Genomic DNA, 13,245 nt, shown 5'->3' with positions numbered 1-13,245 from the left:
ATATAACCTTACGGTTGTACGGCAGTGAAGCATCAGTGCCAACACTGATGTTGCTGTCTTTGATGATGATGATATTCAGTAGTTCCCTGATTTTCTGCACAGATCGACTTCACTAAACACTTACAATTTCGAAATCTTTTCTCACCATCCATAGCCTCAGATCGTCCACTTTCACCTGCCGTTTTGTGTGTTTGATAATACCACTGTGCTGTCTGTATAGATCCTCCAGAAAGGACCAAGTGGTGGCGGTCTAAGATCGCAGGTTGAGGTCAAATCGGGTTATGTATACGACTGTCTGTGCCCATTGTTCAACCGTGTTTGAGCTGATGCTTGAAAAGTTCTTCATAATTTTTGCCCCATCTTTTACTGCCTGACCAACGCGTACTCGTGGTTGTAGTCGCACTAATTTTTCCATCGTATGTAATTAACCTTCTGAATGACAACTTTGAAGTCTTCCGACTCCGTTAGCGAATATTACCCTACATTTGTTAAAGGACATCCAGAAGTTTGACTCATGCACTCATCTGTTTTGATGGGTGACTCACCTGGAACCCTGGCGAATCGCCCGCTTATGATCCTAATCGGATTCACCTGGGTTCCAGGTGAGTTTCTCGTCAAAACCAAATCCGTATGCAAATGAGTGTATTTCGCTTAACGTAGAAGTGATTAACAAGCACAGCCGACTGAAATTCGCTACAGTTCGTGCAGCTATTTATAAACATGTCATGGTTTGCTTGTCTGTCGAAGGTTGTTTGGCCCATCTCGTTCACCAAGGTTCTTGCTCAGCTGGGTTTGGGAAATGTCCGTTTGAGAGACTGAACTTCTTACGGTTAAGCAGCCAATGTTGCTGGACACTGTAGTGTGTTAAATGAAATGTTATTTCACCTATGTATCCAGGTTTACTTCCTGTAAACTTCACATGATACCATGATCCAACATACGGCTTGTTTCTGGCAGGTCACGAATACACTGAATTGCGGAATACCAAGGCCGCTGTTCACGCATACCGACAAGCTATCGCTCACAACAGACACGAGTTTCGTGCCTGGTACGGTCTTGGTCAGATGTATGAAATTCTGGATCTCCCATCTTTTGCGTTGCACTACTATCGGTAAGTATGGGATACCAGGCTGGGCTCATCGGTTTCTTCAGCAAAAAGGGTTCATACGTCGTGTATCAGGCTTGTCCATCTCATAGAACTGTTCTTCTCTTTCTGAATTCGATGATCTCGAATTTGGAGATGCCAACCCAGAACCAACACTCTGTGTTACCTTGTGAATCTGGATCCCCAAGCATAACGCGATGTCAAACGAGCCAGTACCACCACGGCCACTACACTCATAGTTGAAATCGGAAGAAAGCACCATCTCAAATATCCATAAGTTATCGTTTCGTTTATAGGCAGCGACCAATTCATTTCAGTACCTGATTTGGCAGGACGTCGTCTGTTTTGCGCCGAAACCACAGCCCGCATCTGGGATATACCGTCGACCGGCCCTAAGACCTAAAATGCTCAGACTTAACTCCACTGATTAAAAACAACGGTCATTTACATAGTAGTTACACATACTATTGTTTTTGCTGTTGCTTGCTCCCTCATTTGTTCAAGGTCAACCGTCAGTCGGACCAGACTGATTTTGTCAACTCCATGAAACACCCGATCGAATTTTTTGGCCTACCAGAAGGAAAGCCAAATGCATTTCCGAAAATATGACACAAATGAGGAAATGGTATTTTGGTTCTCCTCCAAGGAGAAGACAGAGATTCTCACTTAATCTTAGCTGATGGGAAACGATATTCATTGCTGGAAGGCCAAAAAGGACTGTATAGCTGTCTTATCCCTAATGGGAACCACCACCAGTGCGTATCTCACGAAAACCCATGGAGTTTCAAACTTGTTACCTAGCGACTAGTATTTTGTACACAATAGTTGGTCTACCAGCGCCTGACCAGCAGTGTGATCAACCCGAAGGGTTGAGATGGACCAAGTGGTAAGAACGCGAATTTATTGACCGGAAGGTCCGTGGTTCGAATACGACCTCTTCATCTCGACTTCCTCTGTCTAGGCTTGGGCAACCTGGCAGTATCCCGGCCCTCGTGTCTCCTTCGTGGGGCATGGTGGCTCGGCACCGAAAGGATGCTACAGCTGAACGATTATTCATTATTGCTATATTAACCCGAACTGGGCCGCGGAATCTGAGTCTGAGCCCCAAGACCCAAGTAATTTTGTTAGCCTGCGTTTACCGGTACCCCACCGCTCCCTCTGATGAGCCTGGCTATACCGGAAAGTTGGTGGTTAAATGTTTACCATTGTGGTGAAGTCAGCTGATCGATTGCATCCACAGTATTCCAAAAAATCGTTCAGCTGTAATACTCTTTTGGTGCCTAGCTGCCATGCCACGCGAGGGAAGCACGAGGGCTGGGGTAATGCCAGGTTGCCCAAGCCTAGACAGCGGAAGTCTAGAGGCAGAGGTGGGATTTGAAACACGGACCTTCCTTCCATTAAATTCGTGCTCTAACAATTTGAGCCATCTCTCCCCAAAGTATTGAATTGAAACAAAATTGTTGTTCGGATGCTATGTCTTAGCCGTGATGTGCGTTCTTCCTCTTGTCCATCGAGGCTGGGCGGTCTTTAGGTGATACTGTGGGGATACTACCTGTTGATTACTAGGACTCCCATGTGGCTGTCCGAACCCAGGTGGCGCGGCCCAGTCTTTCAAGACACGGAACATCCCCATTGAATGCTACTTAATGTTTCATTGTTATTCCCCTGTCCATTCAACCCTGTGCTTACGCGTTCCATCACACGGACATCTCACACTTTATGTGTTCAGTTTGTTTAAAGTTTGTTTATAGTAAAGTTCCCGTAGGATATCATGTTTCAAATCCGTTTCTTCCATCTTCGGTCTAATGTAACGTCGCCCAGGGTTTTATCATACGGATTATGATCTCTTTATCATTTATCGTTTTTATAGTGAAGCCCAGTATCTCGTCCCTACCGATTCCCGGCTAATTGTGGCACTGGGGGAGATCTATGAACGGTTGAATCGGCTGGACGAGGCAAAGAAGTGCTACTGGCGGGCTTATTGTGTGGGAGACATTGAAGGGAGCGCACTTGTTCGTCTGGCGCAATGCTTTATTCAATCAGAGGAGGTGGCTGAGGCTGCAGCTGCCTACACGGAGTATATAAAACTTTGCAAACGTCATGGGGTGAGTAAACGCCACGAATCGGTGATCACTACGCGGTGTGTATTCAACTCGTCGTGCTGTTTTCATCCTTTCCCTCGTTCTGCCACCCCTGCGACTTCGCATACGGAGATTTGTTCGCTTTTGTTTTTGCCTTCTCAAATTTTTCAGTCTGTATAGTTCTCGGTCCTGTCTCTTTTTTTTTGGGGGGGGGGCGTGACGGTTACCAAGCCTGGGCTTTGATACCTAATGTATGGATGAATCGAGATGTTGCCTGGTACCGGAAAGTTAGACAACAAGAGATTTTCCGTCTTTATTTTTATTATTTGACCCACAAGAGTGTGTCACTCAATCTAGTGGGTTAACAGAACGGAACCATCTGCAGTGCCATCCATGATATTTGTTGACCGTTTCATTCCGACTAGTGTCCAGATAATTACTTGATTAAATCAACCACTGATAATGATGGTGGTGAAACCCGTGGTGTTTAAGGTTTTGACCGATTCACAGCATGGTTTCGGTGACTCATTCTATCTTGAAGGCACGTCGTGAAACTGTGGAACTCAACCCTGTGGGCCAGATGGTTGTCCAGAAGCGTTATTTAAAGACGGTAGCAACTCTTTCTTTTCTGTTTTAACTAGATTATTTGAACTTGTTGTGAGACCTAAGTGCTTTTCAGGTACCGATTGTTACCAAACTTTTCCGAAAACGATGACTACTCAATCGGTTCCAAGCATTTTTCACCTGATTGCTTTTTAGGTAGTTTGGATAAACCAAGCAGTTTACCGCAAAAATGCATTCGGGATGACGCTTCCAATCGTAGATGTATAGATCATACACCTATCATAGCTCGGCCAAAGTGTAAACAATACTGCATCACGTGAGACGCAAATCTGAAAGCGTCAGGCAGCGTTTTTTCGAGTAAGGGATGAAATGACGAAGTGCCCGGGCATCAACACAGTGACCGACAGTCACGGTATTCCTGGACATTGAAGGGTCCTTCGATTCTGTGTGTGGAGTGAACCTTCCACGTACACCTCGTCAAGAAGGAATCTACAGGTTTTTAGATCGAATTCGTCTCTTGAACTCTCGTGCCTAGGATACTATAAGGCTGATGAACTATCTAAAAGTTTCCCAATTATTAGTGGGTCCATCAGGGTTGCATCCTTTCTCTTTTGTTCAATTTTGTCATCGAATGGGCCATGGAATGCCTATCGCAATGGACCTTTAATCTTGATATCGAAGTCACACGAGTGAGCTTAGACAGTGTGAGCCATCAGCCCGCGCAATCTATTACAAACAGAATTTCTGAAATGACCCCTAGCTTGTTCTTTATCAACCCTGAGTTTTCAGAGTCTTGGCTGAGAATTTTCGATTCGTTTGTGTGGGCCTGCGTTTTTTCTGACTGGTTTATGATTTTGACAACTACCCGAGCCTTGCTCGCAATGTGGCAGGTGAAGTAAGTGCACCTATCACCATGCCCATGCAATATCTACCAATTTGTGTGATTTATGGCAACGGACACAAATTCTACTGAAGCTGAAGAGGCAACTCTAAGAGCATTCTTACTACAGGATTGCGCAATTTACTATCCGAACGTCTTCAAACGTTTCTTTGTCAGCGCCTTTGGCGTTTACCAGACTTCATTTGCTGGCACCGAAATGGTTTGTTTGCAAGCACCTGGTTGCGTATTAGACCCACTAGGGCAACACAGCTTATCTGGTTAAGGTGATTGCGACGAACAACAACAGCTTATCTGGTTAAGGTGATTGCGACGTGTACAGCACCAGCCCATCCACACCTATCAAGGAAAGCTTCCTCCTCGCTCCGAACTTTCATCGGTAGAAGGTTCGGAGGTTTACGGCAGTGAAGCATCGGTGTTGGACACTGATGTCATGCTATCGATGATGATGATGATAATCGCCGAGGACCGGTCACGGCACGGTAACATGTAATGAGGACGGCCACCGTCGGACGGAGCGCTGAGATCCTCGCGCCGTTATGCTTGATTGTCTTTGCACATGCCTAAAGTCGCTAATTGATGTGATTCAGTTAGTCCGGGTTCTGTGACGTCGTAGCCAAACCACCTAGCTATGGCATATCTCTTATAGTGTACAGGGTCGCTGGTCTGTGAGCTTCGCAAAGCATTTTCTGGTAATCACGCTAATGGCGTTCTACTCCACACCGTACTTAAATGTGTCTGCATATTGTTAGAAGGTGCGGCTAACTTACTCTGTGTCGCTTTCCCGAGAGACACGAGAACAAATATCTATCTTTGGCTTTTGTTTCTACACTTGGGGTCTCTTTTCTCACGATTTTATAACCTTTAAACACTGGTATGCTGTGTGCTGCCTTTACTGATGATGGATACTCATAAGCGTCGCCTTGTCCATATTAAGAGAACTATGACCGGTTAATACATGTTCGTTTTGCGCACCGTATCGCGGAAATACCCCCTACTATTGTCATACTGATAACCTCAAATGAACATTCAGAGACGCTCGAGTCCCGAAACAGTCTGATGGGTATGTTGGATTGGCTTATCGTTAAGATGTGTTCGTCCACAGTTAAGTTAATCAGTAGTGTGTTGTCACCAACCGGGCCCATGGTTTCTGCAACATCACGCGTGATGTTCTTTATTGCTTAGTATGCAATCGAACCTCTTCTAGGCGTCTGGTTATGCGTCAAACGGCCAGTTTATATGTTGAATACCCCATCACGATGACCTCGAATTCCATTGTACTAGAGGAGTGGTCCTGTTTTTGAGGCAATTATGTAATTATAATAGCAATTTTTACACATCCACACATTCAAATTTGGGAGAGTCGTTAATCAGGGGTGTTTTTAAGTAGACTACTGTACTGTGGTCGCCGCCAAGAACAGGTTTCTCCGCTTCCATGCTTGCAACCATGGGAGACATGTTGATGTAGACCAGTCTGCATAAATCTTTAAGTACTACTGTACGCTGTCTCCACAATGCACTATGTGAGGAATAACATTTACTCATGTGAAATTCCGATGTTGTCTCCATCTACTACCCACATTTCTGAACGCGTGGCTATAGAGTTGGCGCAAATCGCACATCAGTGCATAGGTTCTGGTCAGTTCATCTGTAGGTTGATGTTTTCAACCGGAACCATTTGAGTATCAGAGATCTCAACAATCTTTAGTACTCGACTTGCGACCGTGATGCACAAGTACCATTTTGACTTTCATCTCTAACGTAACACGGCAGCGCAATAATCCCGAAAACTGATCCACCAGCTGACTGGACTTCCGGCCTGATCTGGAACCATGTGCTGGTTGTTATATGTTGAAGCGCGCACGAGAACGTTTGTCACACCAAATCTACACCTGAGATCACATCTGTTGTTCACTTAAATACCGAATTCGATTGCATTCGTTACGGCTCATCTTCTCCACAGCCTCTAGGACGATCCAGCTTATTTGTCCTACACCCACACTACTTTTGCTTCAGTGATAAATGGTGTTGCAGTGAACTGTCACGTCGAATACAATTTATCCTATTCATACCCTCAGGTGCCCAGCCAAACGGAACTCGCTCAGGCCTACAAGTATTTGGCCATGTACCATTTGCAAATGGGACACTACGAAGATTCGGCTTCAGCGGCGAGCAAGTGTTTGGAATTTCCGGAAACGCGTGAGGAAGCCAAAGCCATGTTTCGTCAAATCACCGTACTTGCTGGTGATGTTGAAGGTGTTCTCACAGACAGAACAAGTGATGATCCCACGTCTACGGATGACGCGATCGAGGATCATGATCCTGCATCGGGTTCTACCCAAGCAGGGGACTCTGAGGCAGTCGCGGATACGCCGTGCCCCAGGGACTGCACCGATGCGAGTATGTCCCTCCACCAGGTTCTAATTTGTATCCGATGCATTATCCTTGTACATCCTTCCATTGATTGAATGCCATCTGTTGCACATGGTTGCCCCAGTACCTGTGTTAAGAGTTATCAATTTGTTGTTGGTACATAGTTCGGTTCGGCAACTAACCAGTTACCAGCTTACAACTTCGGCAGTCGAATCACTACAAGCGATGTGTCCTGATAAACCCAGCTAATGTGGCCGACCTTCGACGAATACAACCCATATTCCCGCTACACTCTCTTAGTACTTCATAGGTGTTACTGAGCGCGTAGAAGAAGCTTTGGCCACTGATGTGGTCTCTTCTGACCGCGGGGACGGATATTCACGTAGATGTTTGGTGACAACCTGTCCAAATGCGTTTAATGAGCCCTCGCTTGGATCTAACTCCTTAGTTTCTCTGAACTCCTACAACGAATCAATCTACGAGCCTGACAGCTTTTGGGTAGCATGATTATTATCCACAACTTCAACAGATTTTGTTGTGCGCACACTTACAGTTAGCAGCTCCTTGGTGAGTGATGTTAAACACCGTACCTTATGGAGAGGAACGTTAGTCCATCGTACAATGAGTCGCAGTTATTTCTAGACCTATAATGACTCATTTTTGGCTTGTCTACTCTATTTGTATATCTCATGGGTGTAAGAGAGGTTTGGGTGAGTGTTTATTGCAAGTTTTGTCGTTCGTTGTTCGATCATCCTATGCCGAGAAGCATCGCACGTTTGGTTGTCCCCATTAGGATGTAATCTGATTGGCTTTGCCGTGTACTAACTAACTATCCGAAGGATCACCGCTCTAAATCTTTAAGGTCCCGTCAACAGCTAAGTAAACTTTATTTGCCTTAAACTTCTATTGGTAGGTCATCCAATGGAGCCGGAAGTAGCCGACGTGGATCCTGATAATCGAGAGCAACAGCCGAAGGCCACGACACAGTCACAAGTAAGTGGAGACCTTTGGTGTAAAATAAATAAATAAATCGTTCAGCTGTAGCGCCCTTTCGGTGCCTAGCTACCATGCCACCCGAAGGTTGCACGAGGGCTGGGATACTGCCAGGTTGCCCAAGCCTAGACAGGGGAAGTCGAGAGGCAGAGGTCGGGTTCGAACTACGGACCCTGTGGTCAGTAAATTCGCATTCTAACCACTTGGTCCATCTCGCCTCCGCACTTTTCATCTTCACAGTGTAATATCTCATCAACGATATTTTGTCAAAACTTACCATTGGTTTCGGCTGTGTGTACATATGTGGTCGATTTATTGGCACCTTGATCTGCTACGTTTTTCTGTTATTCTAAATCCAAGCTCCCGAAGCCATCCCTAAGGATGAAGTGTCTGTTCCTAGAACTGATTACTTGCTGAGCAGACCCTCATCTCGTCCCTGATAACGGCGACCTGCATGACACTGCTTACTGAGGGTCATCAAGGGGTGGGCGAGATGGCCCAAGTGGTTAGAGCGCCAATGTACTGACCGCAAGGTCCGTGGTTCGAATCCGACCTCTTCCTCTCAGCTTCTGTCTAGGCTTGGGCAACCTGGCAGTATCCCAGCTGTTGTGCTTCATTCGGGTGGCATGGCGTTAGGCCCCGAAAGGGTGCTACAGCTGAACGACTGCTCATTTTTTTCCGCGCTGAAAGTGTATTTGATGCATGCTGTCATAGTTCAGTTTTTGACGTCCCCTCAATGCTTGGATGCCCTAATGGTGATAATGGTTACTTCCCTCACAATAGGTCAAGTTAAGCCAAATTGTTAAAACTACCGTTTTAGGAACTACGCTGCCGGTTATGTGTAGGCACATGCGTACCAGCAGTCTATTCCGCTATTAGCCTGCCTTTTCTTCGCTATTCGGGACAGTCGTTAGCCTTTTATAGACCGCCCGTCCTCAAGCATTATTGAACAAGGCAATAGTATCTCATCCGCGTTTGGGATACCTCACCCATGAGCCAATTTAAATTTTGGTTAAGGTAAAAGGACTTGAATGTCAACGATGTGCTTCTACTAATGCCATTGGCAGGTTCGCATCTCCACCCAGTCTGCCAGTTTATTCCCTTCTCGTGAGCAGTTCGTCAGCCGCATTTGGTTTCCCATCGTTTTTCTCATTGGCCGTTTCATCGTGGCGTTCTCGCCTTCTACCCTTCAGCGACCATATCAGCGTTCTCGTGCGTTCGTTTTGAATTGTTCTCTTGCCGATTCTCCACGTACGCCCCGTCATGCAGCTGAACAGTGTCTCGAAATTACAACTCCACATAATCTTCTAAACATGTCTCTTTTTCGTCAGCACATGTACTGCAATGTTGGTAGCATGGTTGTGATTCTAGGGTTCAATCGTACTGTTGTGTTTCGCTGGGCTTCATGAATGGATTTGGTACCATGTACAGTCGGTCCTCGAACAACACCGAAGTGATCTTGATTGGAATGGTGTTTACCGGATGTAGATGGACACCAGCATGAATCTAGCAGTTTTTTAATGGGGGAAAGGTGTTTCAGACGGCATGGTATGGACCATATTTGCTTACAAGCATAAACCAAACGGTTTTATTGATGCGGTTATAAAGAGCAGGTTTGCTGAACCATTCATTCTTGGTCCTCCGTGTGGAGCTTTCACAGGCGCATCACTTTTGGTTAGCAGAGCAACGGTGACAATGAATACTAGGTTACTTCTTTCAGGCTGTGTACTGTCTACATGGCACCACTTCTTACAAACGTTAAAACGTGCATGAAACGTTACAGTGAGAAAAGGAATGTCCTCGTACATTTTTCGCGACTGACACTACGTCCGGTTACTTACTACCTTGGAATCTAATTGGGGAGCAGTGCATTCTCCTGTGGAATCCCCGTAGAGTCGCTGGATGCAGGAAACTAGACATATGCTTGACACTTCTTTGTGGTGTGTATCGGACTGTACATTAAATCTTTAGTCTAATAAAGTTCACGCTTGCCGGACAACTACCTTTTTTACTTGCTTTTTATATAGCCTCTGGACCTTTCCTTGGGATTTCTGCTTTCGGCTTTGGGGGCTGTTGAGAAGCCATCGGCTAGTCAGCTAGACTCATCCGCGATTCCAACCCCAGCCATTCGTCCCATGGACCGGTATACCTTGTGGGATGATAGTGAACAGCCCCCCGGAACCTCATCACACCGATCCACATCGACCACTGGTCCAGCTTGCTCCTCCCTTGTCGGAACCCCACTACCTGGCAGTCGGTCGTCTGCTAGTGCCTTGGATGTTGAGACTACACCGGAACGCCAAGAGGAATCAATGACTCACGACAGCTGACGCCCCTCCCCCCAACTCCCAACAACTCCCAAGAGTCTTATCACTTTTTCTCATTCTATTTCGTTTGTAATGTTGCACCAAATGTATGAATTTTCACTGAATAATCCAGTGTTTTAAAAATATTGTTTAGAATTTGTTGTTCGAGTGTTTGCATTACCTCGGTATGCAGTCAAAGTTGCAGGCTACCTGTTATTCTGATTATCACACATACTAATCTAATCAGTATTCATGGTTATAGCCAAGTATCGAACATGAGTATTTATGTACATTGATCTCCTCAAGAAATTGACCCTTTTGAATATAGGCTACTCTTTCAGAGTTCATCACAGCTTTCTAGGTCAAACCCATCCTAATATCTATCCTCATTCAGCAAAGGAGGTAGGAAGTAACGCTTTTATCCTCTTTCGAAGACATATTACCGTATGATGCATATTTCCAACCATCATCATCATTATTATCAGCGGTAAGAACCGCGTAGTGGTTGTAGCTACCACAGTATCCTTCAACGATGATTTGGGTAGGTGGAGTAGGTAGTTGCGCATTGGAGATCGGGGCTGTTAAATTGGTGCGTAGATACAGGACCTTTAAGTGTGGAGATTGGGAAGGGAACTATGCATTGAAAGAAATCGCTTGGATTGGCGAGCGCCACCATTTACAACTTACTAATAAAGCAGTAATAAAGTTTACTAGCCACTGGTGCTGGTCGTTGGCTTGTTCGCTGAGCTGGGCAATTTGATTGCAACCGTTTCATCACCAGTCGAGGTGACATCATCAGTGCGTTGTTGGGGAGCGTAGTGGTGTGTAGCGGTGGGTTAATGGTTGTACGTTGATTAGTGTTACGTGTGTGTTGCTATACGTGCTGCTAGCCGGGGGTGACCTTTGGTCGCGATTAGTTATTCGGTCGGGCGGTTCCACTGGTTGCTCTATTATCCCCTGTTCTCATTCGCCGATGCCCACGTGACCTTTGAGCTTAGCATCCCCCGCCGTCGTAATCTGGTCGATGTTGGAGTGATCTTTGTCCTTCCGAGTCCCGGCTTGTGAACTTTGTTGATTTGACTCCAAGGAGTTCCTTGTTTCTTTTCCCCCATAGAAAGCCACTGATGCGTTAAACCTGTTTTGCGAAGACTGCAAACATCATTGCTTACTCCTTGCACTATATCATTTTTGGAAGGTATTCAACCCTAAACCTTTTGGCCAGCCGTGTGAACTTTTCACCTGTTATCTAAGCATAGTTCATCAGCAGTATGGTTGCCTCGCACATCTATCTCATACACTCGTTTTTTGCAGTATCTCTCTCTCGGTCTTTTGGGCGAAGAGTGATTTTTCGAGTAAAAAGCATGATAAATTTAGCAGAATATCCCATTTGGTGAACATGAGTTAAATTACAATAACGAAGCTCACCATTGTTCATGTGAATATGGTGCCACTTCAGTTCGCATTTTTAGCAAACTGAATTGCACCAAATTTGGCTTCTCATAAGCCGCCTAGGGTTTTGAGGTTGTGGCATTCACTGTTTGCATATTATTTTCATGGAATTTGAAGAGATTTCAATCGGTGCTGTCCATTTTTATGCTGGGTAACCTGTTGAGACTTACTCCAGTGGTTGATTGTTGATCTGTTCTGATGTTAGCTAGCCGCTACAGTAGCACTGGAAAATTTCAGTCTCATTTTAAGGCCGTTGTCATTCTCAGGAACACTTTCTAAAAAAATCATTTTTTATTAAAAGAGCGTCCTGATCACCTAGTTGAATCGTTTCTTCATACTGCCTTTCGAAAGAGTATCACTGTTTGACCTATTGGTGCCTTATGTGGTTTACCACCCCAAGTCTCCAGTTTGGTTTCCGGCCACATACTCATCAAACAAGCCTGAACGCACTCAACACAACGAAATCGTACTAGGTTTCCCTCAGGTCTATTGCTGATGAGACATCTGGAAGCCGATTATTACGGAATCGTGCGAAAGCACTCAGATGGTGCTTCTGCTCTCCGTTTTGTTCCCCGCATTTCCGATTCCTGATATCCTTCAAGAAGTACTGTTATAACCATTTTGCTCGAGGTTCTACCATTCTCCGTACCATTCTTATGTACAGCACCAAGCCGTTTCACACTACCGACCATGTTAACTAAGGTCGTCTGTCCATAGATTCTGCCAATAAATGAATCCAAGGTTCATGGTACACACTTTAGAATTTATCTCGACTTATAGCCTATCTCTTTTAATGCGCTTTATCCCCGGAAACCTCAATGGAATTGTGGACTCTGTTGATCCTCGTGATTCGGTTAACAACAGTTTCCTGACAGACACCGTAGGTCACTAGCGACCTACTTACCTACACACCCTTACCTGAATTTGCTTGAGTAGACCAAATTTTCCAAAAGATTTCGACTGATTGTGGCGAGAAGACGGCTGTCACACTACCAATCTGCGGACTGTGTTCTTATTGGGTGAACTAAATCACACACTCGTTGATAAACCACTCGTTTCAGATGAGTTTCGGTGGTCCGCAAGATCAGGGCGAGTGTTTCCGAGGTTTCTACTCTTCCTTCTGTCTCTCAATGAACCGTGCTACCGCACATGACGCAACACTCTTCTTCTCAAAGAGCTGTCGCATGTCGGAGTAGTAGTGAACGCATGCATGCCACCAGCAAGTTAAACGCCGATCCTACGAATTTCCCAGATATCTGTCCCCTTTGATATGCAAGACGTTGATATTTCCAACTCTTTTGCTTAGCAAATGTTGTCTACACCGACGGAACAACCTCTCAAGTCTTAGGCTAGACTTAGACTCGTAAACGAGAGATTCAGCTGGGTTCCAGGTGAGTCTCTCGAAAGAACCAAATTGGTTTGCAAATGAATGTATATTCGCTAATTTCGTGCAATTTGATTTCAAGTAGAACATAA

At 45.3% G+C, this 13,245-nt stretch overlaps 2 protein-coding genes across 2 annotated transcripts in view; one reads left to right on the top strand and one right to left on the bottom strand.

Annotated features, from left to right (window-relative positions):
• The window catches only part of T265_13695 (hypothetical protein), a gene marked incomplete at both ends in the record, with an annotated part of 14,880 nt that extends 4,456 nt beyond the window's left edge, over positions 1–10,424 (top strand). The window contains 5 exons of the mRNA XM_009170083.1: positions 958–1,111; positions 2,976–3,210; positions 6,727–7,048; positions 7,935–8,014; positions 10,042–10,424. Coding sequence (XP_009168347.1) covers positions 958–1,111; positions 2,976–3,210; positions 6,727–7,048; positions 7,935–8,014; positions 10,042–10,344 — 1,094 coding nt within the window. The remainder of the gene's footprint in view (positions 1–957; positions 1,112–2,975; positions 3,211–6,726; positions 7,049–7,934; positions 8,015–10,041) is intronic.
• T265_05144 (hypothetical protein) lies at positions 2,168–8,631 on the bottom strand (the record flags this gene model as incomplete). The annotated part of the gene is made up of 4 exons (XM_009170068.1): positions 2,168–2,272; positions 2,309–2,515; positions 8,013–8,342; positions 8,542–8,631. The coding sequence occupies 4 exons, from the start codon at positions 8,629–8,631 to the stop codon at positions 2,168–2,170; spliced, it is 732 nt and encodes a 243-aa protein (XP_009168332.1).
• Positions 10,425–13,245: the final 2,821 nt, after the last annotated feature.

Source organism: Opisthorchis viverrini (genome assembly GCF_000715545.1).
Source record: "Opisthorchis viverrini unplaced genomic scaffold opera_v5_96, whole genome shotgun sequence".
Lineage (NCBI taxonomy): Eukaryota > Metazoa > Platyhelminthes > Trematoda > Opisthorchiida > Opisthorchiidae > Opisthorchis > Opisthorchis viverrini.
Note: the sequence above shows the minus strand (reverse complement) of the source record. Positions and strands in the feature narration are given on the sequence as shown.